The following is a 19624-nucleotide window of genomic DNA, read 5'->3' as shown; positions in this document are numbered from 1 at the left end:
GAAAGGAGACTATTTCTTAAAGGAAAGAAATCTGCAAGAAATGCTTCAATTCTTTACTTATTAAAAAATAAAAAAACAAAAAAGAAGAAGAAAAGAAAAGCCTCAATTCTTTATGAACATCACTTGGGATTCCCACTGGAGGCCTCCATTTTTTTTCTTTTGTACCACAGATGTATTTTTCCTTTTGGTTTGTTTGTTTCAACAGTTGTACCAAAAGTTATAGTTACTGTCAGAAGCGGAATTGAAATTGTGTTTACAAGGTTGAAATATCGAAACACCTTTTTTTTTTTTTTAATTATTATTTTAATGAGGGTGTTCTAAACTCTTTAAACATTTGACTATTCTTATGAGTGTGTGTAATCCTCCCTCGTTTTCTTGGGGTGACCCTAAATTCCTAGTTAGAGATTTTGAATTTAAAAACTCATAGATCTCGTGAGACCTGAAAAAATCACGAGGCCAATCCTTATGGTTATGATGATAAACTTTTTAAGCAAATTGCATTGCATATAGACAAAACAACCTTCCGAAAGAGTGTGTGTACTTTGTGCAATTTTACGAGTGTGTACTTTGTGCTATTAACAATGAGCATTAGCATCTAGGTTTGTATAACAATTATTATTTTACTATTTAAAAGGTTACTTTATCTATTATATACTATCTTACTTTACCGTACATCTAATATTTCATTTTTTATTTATCTCATCTATTTATTTATTTATTAATTTCCCTATCTCTTTCTCTCTCTTCCTCTTCGTCTCTCTTCCTCTCTATCATATTTTTTTTTCTTTCTCTCTTAAAGATCGCAACCACTAGAGAAAAAAAAAGAAAAAAAAATAGCCACCCCCACAACTCACCCACCCCAACCCATCAACCACAACTTATCCTAATAATCTATATATACTATAAAACCGAAACTTTTGACCAATATTTTACCTTTTTTAAGAGCTTTCACATATTTACACATTAGCATTATTATAAAAATAAAATAAAAAAAAAACTATTCCTAACCCAAATATTTTTACGTTTTATTATTAGGATTTAAAACCCAATTACTTTGTTTCTGAAGATAAAAAAAAAATAATAAAAATAATAAAAAAAAAAAAACAAAAAAAAAAACACCCAAATACTCTCTTTAACTCTCCCTAACCTTAGCATCATCGCCTCCGCTGTACTACAAGGTCTCTCAATATGCTTATATTTAAAGTTCTTTGTATATTTAAACTTTTTCAGGGTTAATTCTTCTGTGTTTTTCCGTCTGGGTATTGAGTAAGGTTTGCAAATTTTTTTTTTTTTTTTTTAGTTGTTACCTTTGGCTGTAGAGAAAAGCTTAGAAATAGGATAAGTAAAATTACCCTAAGGTATACTTGAATTCAAAAATTATTTTAAGAAGAGTTTCAAATTCACAAATGTGCAATATGAATAAATACATGTTTTAGTGAAATCTGTTACCTATTGAATTTTCTAGGTTTCAGGGTAGGAGATTGACATTGCAATGAATTCTTGTACGGGGGCATATGAATTTAATATTAAGGGAATCAAATTATTTGCCTTTCTGTTCCTAAAAAATAAAAAAAGTTATTTGCCTTTTGCACTGTTGTGATTTGTTAGTAACCGAGGGTTAGATAGTCTGGGGTTGAGATGCGAGGGTCAGGCTTCTGAGTTATGACTATAGAATAATAATTGGCTTCAACAATGTATTGAAGAGAGCATAGTAATTAAGAAAACAAAAGAATAGTGAAGAGAGCATAGTAATTCAGAAAACAAAATAATGAGTTTTTGGTAAAGTTTAGGCACTAAAATAATATTTTTAGGGGTGTCAATTCGGATTAGCATGTCGGGTTCGTGTTATGTCGAGGTAGGGGTATTCGACTTAATAGCTCAACCCTAATCCGACCCATTTAATAATCATGTCATGATCATTTAACCCTAATCCGACTTGTTAATAAAGCGGGTTGACCTGACTCAACCCATTTGATACGCTTAATAAACAAGTCGTGTTGGGTTGACACAAAGGTAACACAGCCCATTTCAACTTACATAATATTAAATATAACATCCATCTATAAATAATTTTTTTTACATCTCAAAAGCAGTGCATACACTTCAAGTCTTCAACCCACATTCAAAATAATATAGTTTAAGAAAAATATAACATTCATCTAGAAATAATTTCTTTACACTATAAAAGAAGTGCATACACTTCAACCCAAATTCAAAATAACATAGTTTAACAAAAATAAAATAACATAATTTAACAAAAATATAATATCTTTGGAACTTGCCAAATGCTAAGTATCAATATTGAAAGAATTGGAGCAAACAGTAAACTAAAGTTTATAGAACCAAAACATTATGTAGAAAAAATTATTGTAAAATTTTGAAACACCAAGAAAACGGTTTTCTCAGTAAACACATGAGAGAGAGAGAGAGAGAGAGAGAGAGAGAGAGAGAGAGAGAGAGAGAGAGAGAGAGAGAGAGAGAGAGAGCAATAATCAGTTTGAGACTTTGAATTTGAGAATTGGGTATGAGACTATAAGATAGTAGAATGAGTAATATAGCTAAAATTTTAAAAAAAAATTAGATATTTATAAGAAAGTTTAGAGATTTAGGGTTTGTAGGGTTTAGAAATCTAGAGTTTGTAAAGTTTCAATTTCTAATTATATCCTTTGTAAGTTTTTATAATTACTCACTTTTCTTTTGAAATTTAAAATATATGTTGGATATAAAAGATATTTGACAACTCTAAAATAAAATGAATATTTATTTGTTATATGAGTTAAATGGGTTGTGTTAAGTGGGTCATTTTGGGTTAACACAAATAAATTGACATGTCAAACATGTCTATTGCAGCTTATGCGAGTTGACCCGCTTATAACACATTTCTTTTTGTGTCGCTTTCGGGTCAACTCGTTTATGACCCAAACCCATTAAAGCCTAACCCTAACTCGCAAAAACCCGTATCGGGTTCGTGTCATGTTCGCGGGTTGGGTCGAACATTGACACCCCTATATTTTACTTTTACAAAAAAAATTTAATTTAATTTATTTTATTTTAAAAAAATTATCAATTTAGAATTTTATTTTAATTGTTTTTTTGATGTGGCTTTTTTAATATTTAAAATGCTGATGTGGCATTATTTAAATGCTAAATAATTTTTTTTATTAATTTAATGTCTATGTAGGTGTTTTATGTGTCAACTGTGCGTCCTATTTGCTACATAAATTATTTTTTATTAGTGAGATGATAGTAGGAACCAAAATAAAACGTATTTTTCATTTTAAGAACTAAAAACAGTAAAATAAAAAAGTAGAAATTAAAATGAGAATGAAACAAAAATATAAGTACCAAAAATTCATTCACACTACGGGTGTCAATGTTCGACCCACTCTGCAAACACGACACGAACTCGACACGTGTTTTTTCGAGTTAGGGTTGGGCCTTAATGGGTTTGGGTCATAAACAAGTCGACCCGAAAGCGACACGATAAGAAACGTGTCATAAACAAGTCAACCCGCATAACTCACAATAGACACATTTGATACGCCAATTTATTTGTGTCAATTCGAAATGACCCACTTAACACAACCCATTTAACTTGTATAACAAATAAATATTTATTTTATTTTAGATTTATCAAATACCTTTTATATTCAACATATATTTTAAATTTAAAAAGAAAAGTGAGTAATTACAAAAATTTACAAGGGATATAATTGGAGATTGAAACTTTACAGACCCTAGAACTACTAATACTTTTTTTTTTTTTTTGGGCATAGAACTTGCACAAATGAAATTGGATGAGCTTCTGGAAGATGTTATGAATTTAGACATCAACAAAAAATCTATGGATGATAATCGTGGTCATAGTTAGAATTAGTCTATTGTTTGCTCAAATTTTTTCAAAATTGATACTTAGCATTTGGCGAGTTCCAATGATATTATATTTTTGTTGAACTATATTATTTTATTTTTGTTAAACTTTGTTATTTTGAATTTGGGTTGAAGTGTATGCATTTCTTTTGAAGTGAAAAGAACTTATTTCTAGATAAATGTTATATTTTTGTTGAACTATATTATTTTGAATGTGGGTTGAAGACTTGAAGTGTATGAACTACTTTTTGGAATGTAAAAAAAAATTATTTCTAGATGGATGTTATATTTAATATTATATAGGTTGAAATGGGTTGTGTTACAGTCGTGTCAACTCAACATGACTCGTTTATTATGCATGTCAAATGAGTTAGGTCAGGTCAGGTCAACCTGCCTGTCGGGTTAAGGTTGAAGGATTATGACACGATTATTAAATGAGTCAAATTAAGGTTAACCCATTTAGTCGAATACCCCAACCTTAATACGACACGAACCTGACATGCTAACTTGAATTGCCACCCTAATTCACACCTTAAAATAAACCTTTTTTTTTTTTGAATATAAATCAAAGTACTTTTTTATTTTTTTTTCTAAACGTAATTTAATTTTAATTATTTTGCTCTTTTAAGCTCTTTTAAAAGCTAAGCTAAGCTATGCTGTACGCGGGGGCGGCGGAGATTGAAAAATATGAAGAGAGAATTACTCCGTCGGCGGCTGGAAAGCTACAGCAACCACCGCTCCTCAACGCTGGATGAAACCGTCGACCATCTCCGTGCAACCTACCGCGACTACAACCGTATCAAGAGACAACCCTTCACAACCTTCGTTCGCAAAACCCTGCAATCCCTCCCTCCTCAAAACAACACCACCACCACCACCACCAAAAAGAAGAAAAAGCGAAAGAGAATTCTCGAAACGACGTCGTCTGACGAGAACTCGTCGAGGAGTAGTAGTTCCGATGAAGAAGAAGACGACGGCGCGGTGGTCTCCACATCGGAAGACGCTCCGCCGAAATTCGATGTAATGAAATCGAACCTATTAGCGTCGTATATGGAGCTGAGCGAGGCCAAAAAGGTTGATAGCAACAAAGAAGTCGAGGAATACAGGGTTGAGGAGGTGAAGATGGTGGTGAAGAAAGGAGGAGACGGAGACGGAAACGGTGGTCCCAGGTTTAGGGATTTGGGAGGAATGGATAGCGTGATTGAGGAGCTGAAGATGGAGGTGATTGTGCCGTTGTACCATCCGCAGTTGCCGCAGTGGTTAGGGGTTAAGCCCATGGGTGGGATTTTGCTGCGCGGGCCACCCGGGTGCGGGAAGACCAAATTGGCTCACGCCATTGCCAATGAGACCGGTGTTCCCTTCTATAAGATTTCCGCTACCGAGATTGTCACTGGCGTGTCCGGTATGTATCGCTCTCTTCATCACCTCTGCGGTTTTAGTCCCTGCAAGTTTTAAATTCTATTCTAGCTTCTAATGTGTGTCTGGTATGCATTTCAAATGAGCAATTTTAGTCTCTGAAGTTTATAGTGATCGGTTTTAGTTGCTAACAACTTAAAAAGTGATCGTGAATTTTAAGTGATTGTTCGCGTGTAATCCATTACTAATGAACGATTTTAGTCGCTAATGTGTGTAATAGAGTGATGACTGGTTAGTTTTTAGGTCATTTGGTGTCTCTGGTATGCATTCCTAATGAGTAATTTTAGTTGCTGAAATTTAAAGCGCCTTCGTTTTAGTTGCTAAAAAACTTAAAAGTAATCGGTTTTAATCATATTATCAAACTTAAGGTAATTGATCGCTTTGAGTCCCTAATGTGTCTAATGGAATGATGGCATGTTAGTTTTTACTTTTTACTTTTTAACTTGTCTATGGTGTCTTTCATTTGGTATGCATCGCTAATGAGCAGTTTTAGTTGTGAAATTGAAGTGGTTGGTTTTAGTTGCAAACAACTTTAAAGTGATCAGCTTTAGTCCTTAAGCTGCTAATGTGTCTAACAGAGTGATGATGTGTTAGTTTTTTAGTTTAGGGACCAATAGGGTATTTTGCCTAACTTTCTTTCATTTCTTTCATCATTATTGCTGGAGGATAATCTCAGTGAAATGAATTTGAATGAGTTTCATAATTGATGCATATATCTGCTTCTGATTTCGGTATCTTTAGAGCTCAATATCTTGTTCATTTTGCATAAAGGTCTATCATGTGCTGAAACAAATGTTTTGAAGCCAAGGCTTGTTTACATTGCCAAAGCTAAAATGGGTGTGTTTTTATTATTATCGCTAAGTTTAGGTTTCACTTCTGAAGAGTAGTAACCTTAGCAGCTGTGCCCCACTAATGTAGTTATTTTTCCCAGATACTGGGGCATTTTGCCTAGTATGAAACATTTGTCTATGAATTAAGAATTTGAATTAAGGAATGGTTCTGGCCGGTGGGGTTAGTTACCCATAGGTTATAATGGTTAGAGGTGAGTTCAAAGGACTGTTCTTTAGAAAAAGAATCCCTACCTTATCCAATAAAAAATTGATATGTGGTTGGTGCTCCCACCCTCTAAGAGGCACACCTCCAATTAATAAGGTGGTAAGGAGTTTGTGGGTTGTGGAAGTTAAAGCCTGTTTTTGCGTTCTACCTCTATTGCTGATCAATCTGGTTTTTAGGGACTGATTCTTGTTAAATGCAGGTTTTCAAATTTAAAGACATGAATATGTTGACTATGTCAGCATTCATAAATGATATCTTGTTCCCCCCCCCATGCTACTAGGAAGGATGAACATGGAAAATCTCATCACATGGTGGTGTCAGATATGTATTGAACACAGACATGGACTCAGATTGGACACCATTTCATATGAGTCCAAGCTGTATCCGATGAATAATAAATGATTTTTAAGTTTCAAATACTGTTGGAATTATAAAATTAAAAAAAATCAAATACTGTTGGAATTATAAAAAAATATCAAATGTGGTTGAATGTGGTAGGGATTGAAGGATATGGGCCTCAAATAGATAAAAAATGAAAACCATTCAGAAGCCCTCCATCCTTGTGGGAGAAGGTGGCTTTTATTGTAACCTACCTCCCATAAGAAGCAGCACTGTCATCATTGACTATGTTGTCTCGCTTCTAGACAAGCATGCCATTGGGCCTCACCTCCTACTCAATCTCGTATCTTCTCATCCATCACCAACAATGCTGCATTCTACTTTAGGTGATTTCTTGTCGTGTAATAGTGTAGAAGAGAAAAAATTACAACAGTAAAGAAGATATTGAAGAACAAAAGATTCAAGCACTCTATTAAGTTTACCTACTTATTTCCTATCTTTATTTCCTATCCTTGCTTTTGTGGCTAACCGAATTGCAAAACTTCAGCGGAATTTCTTATGGGGTGGTCTAGGGAATGAACCTAAATTTCACCTGGTTAAATGAGCTACTGTTTATACGCCTCTTTCTTCAGGTGGCTTGGGGATAAGGAAAGTAAGACTTTTTAATGAACTTTTGCTTGGGAAGTGGCTATAGAGATTTGGGCTTGAAAGGGATGCCCTTCGGAGGCAAGTGATAGAGGTGAAATATGGATGTGTATGGGGTGGTTGATGTACCGGTCCAGTTTCTGGTCCATATGGTGTTGGTTTGTGGAAAAATATTAGTCAAGGATGGCCTTCTTTTTCTCATTATATTCTGTTTGAAATTGGTGATGGGTCGAGGGTGAAGTTTTGGCAAGATTGTTTTTTTTTTATAAGTAAAAAATTTATTGATATCAAAAAAAGGTGGAACACCCTAGTACATAGGGAGTGTACAAGGGTCAAACAATCAAGCACAAAAATTACAAGAATCTAAGAAATCAAGAAAGGATAAAAAAGATTGGTTCCACAAAGAAATCAAGTTTTGGCAAGATTGTTGGTGTGGGGAGTCACCTCTTGCTGTCTCCTAAATTATTTAGATTTTGCCGAGATAAGGAGGCAAGTGTGGCTGAGCTTATGAAGTTCTCCAATGGGGTCCTTTTTTGGGATGTGACGTGAGTTTCTTTAGGGGTTTTCATGTTTGGGAATTGGAGGCTGTGTGTACTGTGTTGTATGTGGGTTTGTTTTTTCTTTGTTTTGGGTTGTCCACTTCTCTATTTTGTGTTTTAATTTTTTTCTTTGTTTTCTGAGCCCATGTGACTAACAGTAAAGAGGAAAGCTGAAGTTTCAGCCTTTTATTATTTCTATTGACTTTTAACCTCTTCCGCAATCACTTCCACGTGTATAACACTCTTAATAGTGATATTGGATTGGTGTTATATTTGCAAGTGTAATAGTGAATTGGTTGACCATCTTTTCCTTCATTGTCTAGTTGCTATGGATTTGTGGTCTATGGTTTTGGGTTTATTTGGAGTAAGTTGGGTTATGCCTAAGTCAGTTGTGGGGCTCCTTGCTTGCTAGCAAGGCCGGTTGGGTCGTCATCGAAATGGTCATATATGGATAATCGTTCCCCATTGTTTAATGTGGTGTCTTTGGAGGTGGTGGGAAAGAAATAGTAGGTGTCTTGAAGATTCTGAGAGATCCATTCCTTATCTCAAGTTATTTTTCTTTAGAACTTTTTGGATTGGTTATTTGCCTTGCGAAACCAATCATTCTCTTCTATCTTTGGTTTTCTTGATTCTTGTAATTTCTGTATTTGATCCCTATACACTCCGTGTACTAGGGTTTTATTTATTTATTTTTAATAATTTTTATATATCAATAAATCTTATTACTTATCCAAAAAAAAAGAAAAAGAAAGTTCAAGCTTTCATTTCTAATATCAATGAGAGAGAGAGAGAGAGAGAGAGAGAGAGAGAAGCGTATGGGGAGTAAGTTGGATTTGGGGTTTGACTCCGTCAAAAAACCTACCCACCTTGTCCCATAGTTTACTCCCGGAGGAAGAATTGCACATTTAATGGAGTGGGGGTTTGAGTTATTGAGCTGAAATCCTTGTTTTGAGATCATTATTTGATTGGTCCTGAACTTTTGGAACTAGTTATACGTTTTTAATTTTAGACTCTGAACTTTCTCTTAGAATTTGATTCTTCCACAATGTAATTCCTTAGGAGCACTTTGTCTGTGTACATAAGTCTCTCAATATCTATAAAAGTTATTATTTATCAAAAAATATAAACAAGTTATAAAAATATTGTTTATAAAGGAGCATTTGGTGAACTACTAGTGTGCAGGTTCATGGTTTCATGGACGTGCACACATGAAGCATTTTTCCGTAATTTAAGTCCCCAATTTGATGATCCCTCCCGACTTTTTGACATTCTCATCTCCCCTCAAGTTTCAGTTGCCTCAGCATTCTCATCTCTCCTCTCAAGTCTCAACTGCCACTACAAATTGCCATTGCAGCACCAAACCACCATGCTCCTTTTCTCCACATCTTCCTTGCATCTCTTAGACTCCTTTTCCCCACATCACCACCCTATTGCTGATGCTACCCTCTTTAACCAATAATGCCACTATCTTGTTGCCGCTGATGCATGTCTCTCTCTCTCTCTCTCATGCACACACATGCATCTCTTTCAATGTGACTAGTCCACATTAAACTGACCTGACATTTTAATGGGTGTTCAGTTTGATGTTGATTTATGATGATTTTTTATTATTATTATTTTTAAATTTTTTTAGGGACCAACATGGTTGGGGGTTGGTGTAAATGTCCTCCCCAAAACCAACCAACCCAACCTTGTCGCACCCATAGTTTGAGCAAAGGCTCATACTATCTGAGCATTTATGCCAATCCCCTTAAAAACTGAAATGTATTTAGAAAATTAAAAGTGGAATTTAGAATAATGAATCAGCTCTGTTGTGTGTATGAGAGAGAGAGAATAACATGAGTTCTAGAGGAGCCCTGTATCGGATCAACTCTCTTGTCTAATGGAATTCAAGAGTAGTTTCTTCAACTGGCACTCTATCTTCTTCAGCAATCAAGGCATTGAGTCTCTTCAAAGGAAGGTTGAAATTTCAGTTTTACATCTATCTTTACGAACCAGATAGCTACAGTGCTCTTTCAATAGATACTTTAAAAAAATAACTCATGTTTTCAAAACAAGATAGCATCACGTCATACAAAAGGTATACAGCAGGAATATACTTCAAAACAGTAACAACAGCATCAATTCTCAGTTCCAGAGCTTAATAGAATGGCTTTGTATCCTTCTTAATCAATTTGGTTTTATTGGTCTTTTTTTCCTTTCACCCCTTTGCTCATGTATCTGCTTTATGTCCTTGTTTAATTTTACTTATAAAGAAGATATGTTTGAAGCAAATGCAAGCCAATTGGTGTTCTACATTCAGGCATTAGATAAGAATTATACTAGATTGCTGTAGAGATGTATGTGGAATTTCTGTTTAATAATTAGTGTTTTTCCACATCATACTAGGTTTTCTTTCATGATAAAATCGGATGCATTTAATGGGTAGTAAGTTTGTATTCAAAATGACAATATCTTGTTCCAGAGAACATGGCTTTTCAAAATGGGTGTCTTGATTAGGGTTTCCATTCTTTAATTTATTTTTAAAGTAGTTATTTTGTGGTCATTAATTTTCCTTTGCCTTTTTTTTTTTTTTTTTTTTTTTTTTGAGATTTTGAATTTCTGCCCCCATGACTTGTAGGTGGATGCTTTGGCAACAAAGCGTGGTAAAGAAGGTGGATGGGTTGTTGAGCGGCTACTGAACCAGGTCAAATAATCTCATCAGATAGCCTGAGCAAAATCATGCTCTCCTACTTATTATGTTTAGCTGTACCAATTCATATTCTGATGATAAAATCAACCCATTTCCTACAATTGCAGTTACTTATAGAACTAGATGGAGCAGAGCAGCGGCGGGGTGTTTTTGTTATTGGCGCGACAAATAGGTAAAATTAATTGTTTATCCTCTTCTATTTGTTCTGATGATTACTGCCTTACTGATTCCTTTCAGTTGGCATCTCTTTTGGCAGACCTGGGGTGATGGACAGAGCCATCTTACGGCCTGGTAGATTTGGTAAACTTCTTTATGTTCCGTTGCCCAGTCCGGATGAGCGTGGGTTGATCTTAAAAGCTCTTGGGAGAAAGAAGCCTATAGATGCCAGTGTGGATTTGAGTGCTCTTGGTCGAATGGAAGCTTGTGAAAATTTTAGTGGGGCTGATCTTGCTGCACTGGTTTGTTTATGCTCAAATTCATCTGTTTTCATATTATGTTGAAGCTGATATCTTTTGTGTGTGTGTGTGTGTGGGGTGAGGAGGATGAAAGTAGGGGAGCTGGATGGGGTTTCAGATGAAATGTCTAAATTTCTATTATTGACAGATGAATGAAGCTGCAATGGTTGCTCTTGAAGACAAACTGACGTCAACTAAGAGCACCTCAGATGCAGCTCCTTGTACCATAAAGTCAACACATTTTGAGCGAGCACTGGGTAAAATCTCACCTTCTGTCTCAGACAAGGTATGACTCTGTCCGTTGCCAAAAGTAAATCTCTTTATACCACTTCTGCTTGTGTGTGTCTAGCGCAAGGATATCTGAAGCAAAATGATTTTTACTTATTATTATTATTCTATATATATTTTTAACTCTTAATGTTGCTTCTATTTTGGGAACAGCAAAAACGAGATTACCAGACTTGGTCACAGAGTTTTAAGGCAGCATGAGAAGAATCATTAATCGACTATCTGCATGCCATGGCTGAGGATGCGATAGTGACTACCATAGTAAAAATTGAATGTAAAATGAAGCCAGTTTTGATGTCAAAAGTGAATAAACAATTCCTTTCCCATTGTCTTTTTCTCATGTTTTATAGGTGTATCAATGTAAGTTAACCTGCTTTCCCCACGATGGGAATGAATTTTTGTGCTGAATGAGGCTCGAGAAATTTGTTGAGTCAGTTATTTCGAGTCTTAGTTGAGAAACTCGTTGAGCCTTTTCATAGTAAGAGTATATGTTTAGTCTTAGCTCATTTCTTGCTCGAAAATTGCCTTGGAAAAAAGAAGAGATCTTCCGAACCACAACTGAGGGACACATCAAAAATCATAATTATCTGAAAATTTTATCTGATAACGTTAGTTACATTCTTGTCTCAAAATTTAAACCAATATCGAATGACATGTAATTAATTCTTAAGAGGAATTATACTTTACTTACTTGTGGTTTGTGTCAAATTTAACTTACTCACTTGTGATTTCATTTTTGACAATCCACTTGTGCTTTAATCCGTTACTATTTTGTTATTCACCTCCCTATTAGACGTTATTCTAACACATTTTTTTATCAAAAACAAAACCTAAAATAAATCAAACACTCCTCTTTTCCAAAGCACACTCCCATCCATGCGTGCTCACCAAACTAAGATCTTAGATGCTACAAGGTAGAGAGCTTCAGATAATAGACCAAGAACTATCAGGGGCCATCGCAACCACCATCAGAACCCACAACCACCGCAACTCCATCGGAAACCACAACCGTTGCAAGCCCTAATCCACAATCACCATCAAAATCAAATCAATCCCCAACCCAAAACTACAAAAATAAAATAACCAAAAAAAAAAGAAAAAAGAAGGAAACCCATGAAGCAAAATTTGAGAGAGAAGAGATGTAGTTCGATCTAAACGTTCAGCATCAATTCCTTGCAAAACAGTGGTGGTTGATCTAGGTTTGTTGGGCTTTTGTTTTAGTCCTAAGAGAGAAAGCAGATCGACCTCATGTTGCTGGGCTTTTGTTTTTGTTTCATTGAAATGAATGTCTTCTATTGGGTTAACGAATAATGATTATTCTTGGGGCCGGCTCAACGAATTTGGAGGCTCTAGGAAAAAGTTTTAAATTGGGCCTTTTATTATAAATTTATATATATTTTTTCAATTAAAATTTATTTTTCTTGCTTTTTGAGAGGCAAAGATACTGATTAAATTTTTGCATTCAAGTTTTGCTAACATATTCTTTTTTCTTTGTCTTTTTTTTTTTTTTTTTAGTTTTTTATATCCGGATGAATATTTTCTAGTAGACATTTGTAATTAAAAAATATTTACGAATAAATGAAATACAATCTATAATTAAAAAAAAATTACAATTTAACTAGAATAATATAAATTTAATATATAAAACAATAGAACTTGGTTTATCAAAAGTACAATTGTAGTTTTACTTAATATGATCACTTTACACTTTAAACCTGCATAAAAAAAATTAAAATTAATATTAATACAAAGTAAATTATTCTAAATTTATAATTTTGTTATTAATACTCTTTTTTTTTTGGTGTAGCAATAAACTTTTTTTTTTAGCAAAATGTGTAGGACTTAACTTGATTGGATCCACTAAGACTAGCCCACTAGCAAAATATGTAGGACTCAACTTGATGCACTAACACTAAGTCCATCACACTAAATCTGATTTCTTAAAAAAAAGAAAAAAAAAAGAAAAAGAAAGAAAAGAAAGAAAAGCAAAATGTGTAAGGCTAAGTCTAAAATGTGTAAGAATCTAAAAGACTAAAACGTGTAAGAGTTTAAGTGGCTTCTAAATAAATCTAAAGAAATCTAAGAGTCTAGAGAAATCTAAGGGTCCGGATCATTCCATTGGCTTCTAGAGAAATCTAAGAGTCTCTTTTTCACTTTTTGTAAAGTAAACTCTTTTAGTCTTTTTGTTTGTTCTCTTGCCGGCATTGCTTGTGCTCTTTACTCAGCAGCAATGAGCAATAGCAAAGCAAACTCCTCTTCAAAAAAAAAAAAAAAAAAAAAAAGACACCCAGCAACAAACCATGAAGAAGACGAAAGAGGCAAAGGAGGAGAAAACAAAAACGAACTTGAAATGAAGATCTGTGAGTACACCAAGTCTATTGCCAACACCAATCGATGAGTAAGTCAACTAAAAAGAGTTTTTTTTTTTGGAATCAAGATGGAGACTGGAAAGAGTTAGAGAGTAGGCGTTTTTTTCTTCTTTCTGCCTTTTGTAATATTTTCTTCTACAAGCTAAAGATTTCTGCTTTTTGTTATCTTTTCTTCTGCAAGCTAAAGATTTGGTGATGGGATTTCATGTCACTTCAGTGTAAGAAACGGGCCTTTTTTTTTTTTTTTTTTTTTTTCTTCAAGATTAGAAATGGGCTTTTTGTAATCTTTTCTTCTGTAAGCTAAAGATATAGTGATTGCATTAGCCTTTATGTCACTTCAGTGTGAGAAATGGGCACCTTTTTTTTTTTTTTTAAGATGAGAAACGGGCCAATCCAAATTAAGGACCAATCAAAATTAATCAATCATAAACACATAGTTCAAACCTAAAATTGTAAAATAGCATATCAACTGTTGATTCTCGAGGAGGCTTCATCTTTTAATTGAGTTGTTCGATTGTACATTGTTGTGGACTCGAATGTATCTTGGAATAAAAGTTGTGTTCATGGAATGGTCTAAATGATGTTTTTACTGTAGAGTGAATGAAATTGTGATTTTGACCTTGAATGAGTGTCTGATTGCAAAATAGGATATACACGAACACACACACACACAGGTGTATATATATATATATATATATTTTTTTTTTTTTGTTTATACAACTTCAAAAATCTTGGTTACATATATACAAAATAAAGAACTATCAACTACGTGTTTTGAATACAATATTTAAATTAAAACTCCATAAACATAAAAATAAAAATAAACTTAAACCTTTATTTTATTTTGTTAAAGTTTTATCCTTAAAAAAAAGTTAGTTTCTCTTCAAATATAAAATGAGAATATATTGGAATTCTTGTACTAATATCTGAATTTATTAGGTTGTTTACACGCAATTTATTTTTTCTTTTAAATTATAAATCAATTCAACACTAAGTTTGAAAGGGACAACAAACCTCTAGAGTATTTAAATTTTAAATAAATTTGAGTTCTTAAGAATATTCAAACCTATTTTGTTTTGTTATAATTTTTATTTGAGGATTTGTTGATTGTGACTTTGAGCAGGCCACAGGAACCAAACAACCCCTCAATTCATCCAACGTATTTACACATATGACTTCTTTAAGTAGTTTCTTAATTCTTTGAACTCTACCATTTTCTTATTATTTTTATTGATTGTGATTTATATATAATATTGATAAAAATAACTAAAGATCTCACACAAAAAATAATAATAAACACTAAAGTGCTTAATCAATTTCTCATCCTAAAAAAGAATAAAAAATATCTGATCAGTCAATTATCCCAACGTTTGAACAATTTCAACCATGTTCTTTTGTAATTTGTATGTAGTGAATGAAGTGCACAACATTTCTGTTATGATCTATCCCCCAATATAATTTATCATATTGTTATAATCTCTTCAAATTCCGCACCAACTTCAGATGGTCAATTAATCTCTCATATGAATTTACACGCGAAGATTACTTTAGATATGTCTTCTATATTTAATGTATCCTAAATTTTCTTTCATTTGTAAGAACACTCAAGATATGTAATTTATTAATTGTTAACCTCTATTAATTAAATAACCTACTTGTAAATGCATTTTAGATTTAATTAGTTTATTAAATTCAAACAAGAGCTATATTAAAACCAGTATTTTAGAACTTAAGATAGAAAAATAAAAAAGCTTTTATTGATGCTACAAATTCTAAAACATGATTAACATAAATACTAGTAAAAGGATGCCCATACTAGGATGAAGTTGAATTGTCTCTATACATTGAATAATAACACCCAAAAACTCTAAATTTAAGGCATAAAAGAAATTAAGATTCACAGGATCTACGTGACATGCTTAAATTCTTTTCATTTTTTAATATGAAAATTTTATGTTGTTTTTAAATATATATATATATATATAAGTTATTTTTTTTGAGAGAAAGATAGAAAAACTTTATTGATAATAAAATGTATACAACTCAAAGCCCACTGGACCCGATAAACTCAGAGGGCGTAAAACAAGACAATGGATTACAAGATGCATTATTGTACAGAGAAAAACCCAACGTGTAATACATGTGGAAAGCGATTGGTTAACCTTCATATACAACAGGTTAATCTCCATGTGCAGCTCTACTCTGTGCAGCCAAGAAGTGCTGGTACTCTGCCAAATATCCAAGGGCGCCATCCAGGATCTTTCTTGGGTGTAGCTGGACCTTCTCGAAATAAAATTTATTTCGAGCATTCCACAACGCCCAGGAGACCGTGGCCCATCTTTCCAATTCAGCTTGAGGAAGTCTTCTCAGTGTTCTCACCATCATACGAAATAGCAGAAAAAAGTCTTGAACCTCATTTGAACACTTCTGAATCCTCCCACTGCATAGAGCCCAAACATTTCTTGCAAATGGGCATTCCCACAATAGATGGCCAGCAGATTCATGATGTTGGCAGCATAGTTCACATCTTGGGTCCACTCTCAGCTTTTTTCGATGGAGATTGTCTCTGGTAGGCAGTATATTTGAGCATGCTCGCCAGACAAATGTTCGAACCTTCGGAGGGACATTCAGCTTCCACAAACTACTCCAGATATGCCGGTCTGAAGCTGCTGCGGAGTGTTCAACCCAGGTTACCTCCTTCAGCTTGCAAGCCACCTGATATGCTGATCCTACAGTGAAGGTCTGAGACTTATTTTCATTCCAAACTAGAACATCACGAGCTGAGTTACTGGCTAGTGGAATAGATAATATATCCTTCCTAGTCCTGTAGGCAAACAAGTCAAAAATCTTCTCCCTATACCATTGCATTGTGGCTCTGTCAATTAGCTCATTTACATACATTTGAGGTCTAGGAGTCCCCAGGAACACCGGTCTATTTGGCAGCCATTTATGGGTTGAGACTTGTATGGAGGATCCATCCCCAACCTTCCACATTGATCCTTCCCTAATCANTTTTCCCCCCCCCCCCCCCCCCCCCAAAGTTTTTGGTCATATGACCTTATTTCTTATTTTTATCCTCCTCTTCCTGTGTTGGGTTCAATTGTTTGATGGAGAAACTACATTTTTCCCCCTCAATAAATTGGAACTCCTACAATTGTTTCTCATTTAATGAATATTCCAGGTGCATCGGAGGAAAATATTCGAGATCTTTTTTCTAAAGCATACAGGACTGCTCCATCAATTGTATTTATTGACGAAATTGATGCAATTGCTTCTAAAAGAGAAAATCTACAACGAGAGATGGAGCGACGAATTGTGACACAGTTGATGACTTGCATGGATGAATCTCACAGACTTGTACAACCAGCAGATTCTAATTCAAACTCAGAAAGTTCTGATCAGAGACCTGGCCATGTGCTTGTCATTGGAGCGACCAATAGGCCTGATGCTGTTGACCCTGCACTAAGGAGACCTGGGAGATTTGACCGCGAGATTGTCCTAGGTGTTCCCGATGAAAGTGCAAGGGTTAAGATTCTTTCTGTAATTACACGCAATCTTAGACTGGAAGGTTCTTTCAACCTTCTGAAAATAGCTAGGTCTACGCCTGGTTTTGTTGGGGCTGATTTGACTGCCTTGGCTAACAAGGCTGGCAACCTTGCCATGAAGAGAATTATTGATGAAAGAAAGTCTGAGCTGTCAAAAGACTCTATAAATGAAGAACATACTGAAGAGTGGTGGAGGCAATCATGGTCGCCTGAGGAGATGGAAAAGCTTACTATCACAATGGCTGATTTTGAGGTGCTATCATTTTTCCTTTTCTTTTTAGATCTAATACACTCTCATTTATTCACCTGCCTATGTTTCCTGGGAAATGAGTTTTGGTCAAGACAATACTGATTTTGTATCTGCTTTTACAAATTCTGTTTCATCACACATCACTTTAGTTTAAGTGGGTAATGTTGAACATTTGGACATGATACTGTAGATTGATGTTCTGAATTTCGTTCTGTCCCAGCAGCCGGAATGGCCAGAAAATCTCGTACTGGTATGCAAACCGGAACGATAACCCCCTTATTCCACCCTGGAGAAAATTTCAGGCTGTTCCACTGAGTTTTGGCCAATACTGGCCGAAGTGGAAGATTTGGCCAGAATTGAGTTTTGAGTATTCTTCTCCTTAAACTTAAAACAACACATGATTTCGGAGTATAAGGAAAAGATGAGTAACTTATATGCTAACTTTGTTGATGTTTGTAGAAGGGAAAAAGTGGATTAGATCTGCTGGTGGGGAAAAGAAAAAAAAAAATAGAGAGAGATGAGAAAGGAGAGTCACAGAGGAGGCTATGGTCTGTGAGAGAAAAATAGAAAGAAGAAGACGATAGAAATTTTTTGTTGAAAGAAGAGGACTCATGGTTATTAAGGAGTGGTAAAAGTAAAACTAATCAATACTCCTAGGGAAAGATGATATTCATGTGGTCTGGGGAGACTTTTACAAGTAAAGTGGGAAGTTTCTTGGAAGGTTCATCTTTAATGTAATGGTTTTGTTTTGTTTTTTTCAAATGTTGTATTAGCAGCTTAACAATTTGAATATTTAGATTAAATTTTATTATTATTACCTTTTATTCTTATTCTTATTAATATATATATATATATATATATATATAATTACAGTAATTCTGAAACAATACACCGAAATGGGCCGGTACTGAAATTTTCCATTCCAATGAACAAACCGGAATGAGCACCGAAACAGTATTCATAATATTGCTGTAGATATCTTTTTTGCTGTTTTAGTGGTTTTTATCCACTGACATGCGTAAATCTACCTTTTGGTGACCGAGATTGGTGTACTGACAGTTTTGCTTATGGTGAAGGATCTTGCATTTTAGAAAGTGTGAATAAAATTCTGCTGGTTTGTTCTTGTTATGTGATTTTCTTAAATGATGTTGTCAATTGCTTTTATGTGGTGTTTTTCAGGAAGCAGTTAAAATGGTTCAGCCCTCGTCAAAAAGAGAAGGATTCTCTACCATTCCTAATGTAAAGTGGGAAGATGTTGGCGGGCTTGACTTTTTAAGAAAGGAGTTTGACCGTTATATAGTTAGGCGTATAAAATATCCAGAGGATTATGAGGTATTTAGAATTATTGTCTCTTTTCTCATTTTGTGTGCTTTGTGTGTGTGTGTGTGAGTTTCATTTTGAAAACTGACTTCATTGGAAGTTAAAACAGAAACGAGTATGAGGGCTCTTCAAAAGAAGAAAAACCTATATCTGTAAATGATATATATGTACACATGTATGCATGGAGTGCTTATCAGAAGAAACTAAATGTCACTTCAGTGTAAGAAACGGGCCTTTTTTTTTTTTTTTTTTTTTTTCTTCAAGATTAGAAATGGGCTTTTTGTAATCTTTTCTTCTGTAAGCTAAAGATATAGTGATTGCATTAGCCTTTATGTCACTTCAGTGTGAGAAATGGGCACCTTTTTTTTTTTTTTTAAGATGAGAAACGGGCCAATCCAAATTAAGGACCAATCAAAATTAATCAATCATAAACACATAGTTCAAACCTAAAATTGTAAAATAGCATATCAACTGTTGATTCTCGAGGAGGCTTCATCTTTTAATTGAGTTGTTCGATTGTACATTGTTGTGGACTCGAATGTATCTTGGAATAAAAGTTGTGTTCATGGAATGGTCTAAATGATGTTTTTACTGTAGAGTGAATGAAATTGTGATTTTGACCTTGAATGAGTGTCTGATTGCAAAATAGGATATACACGAACACACACACACACAGGTGTATATATATATATATATATATTTTTTTTTTTTTGTTTATACAACTTCAAAAATCTTGGTTACATATATACAAAATAAAGAACTATCAACTACGTGTTTTGAATACAATATTTAAATTAAAACTCCATAAACATAAAAATAAAAATAAACTTAAACCTTTAT

General features: G+C 34.2%; 2 protein-coding genes across 3 annotated transcripts; both read left to right on the top strand.

Moving 5' to 3' along the window:
- The first annotated feature begins 4496 nt into the window (after positions 1-4496).
- On the top strand, positions 4497-18868 carry LOC136070546 (cell division control protein 48 homolog C-like). Its single transcript, XM_065780609.1, has 3 exons — positions 4497-5272; positions 16851-17467; positions 18644-18868. Exons 1-3 carry the CDS (start codon positions 4558-4560, stop codon positions 18851-18853), a joined length of 1542 nt encoding a protein of 513 aa, XP_065636681.1. The 5' UTR covers positions 4497-4557; the 3' UTR covers positions 18854-18868.
- LOC112005427 (cell division control protein 48 homolog C) lies at positions 10448-11801 on the top strand. Of its 2 annotated transcripts, none has more exons than XM_065780611.1 (5): positions 10448-10551; positions 10665-10729; positions 10814-11015; positions 11161-11298; positions 11454-11801. In XM_065780611.1, the coding sequence occupies exons 3-5, from the start codon at positions 10824-10826 to the stop codon at positions 11499-11501; spliced, it is 378 nt and encodes a 125-aa protein (XP_065636683.1). In that variant the 5' UTR covers positions 10448-10551; positions 10665-10729; positions 10814-10823; the 3' UTR covers positions 11502-11801. The 2 variants fall into 2 exon arrangements, with proteins under 2 accessions (XP_065636683.1, XP_065636682.1); XM_065780610.1 differs by having other exon boundaries at positions 10795-11015.
- Positions 18869-19624: the final 756 nt, after the last annotated feature.

Source organism: Quercus suber, unplaced genomic scaffold, assembly GCF_002906115.3.
Source record: "Quercus suber isolate HL8 unplaced genomic scaffold, Cork oak 2.0 scaffold_241, whole genome shotgun sequence".
Lineage (NCBI taxonomy): Eukaryota > Viridiplantae > Streptophyta > Magnoliopsida > Fagales > Fagaceae > Quercus > Quercus suber.
The sequence above is the reverse complement of the archived record's forward strand: the minus strand, read 5'-3'. Positions and strand labels throughout refer to the sequence as shown.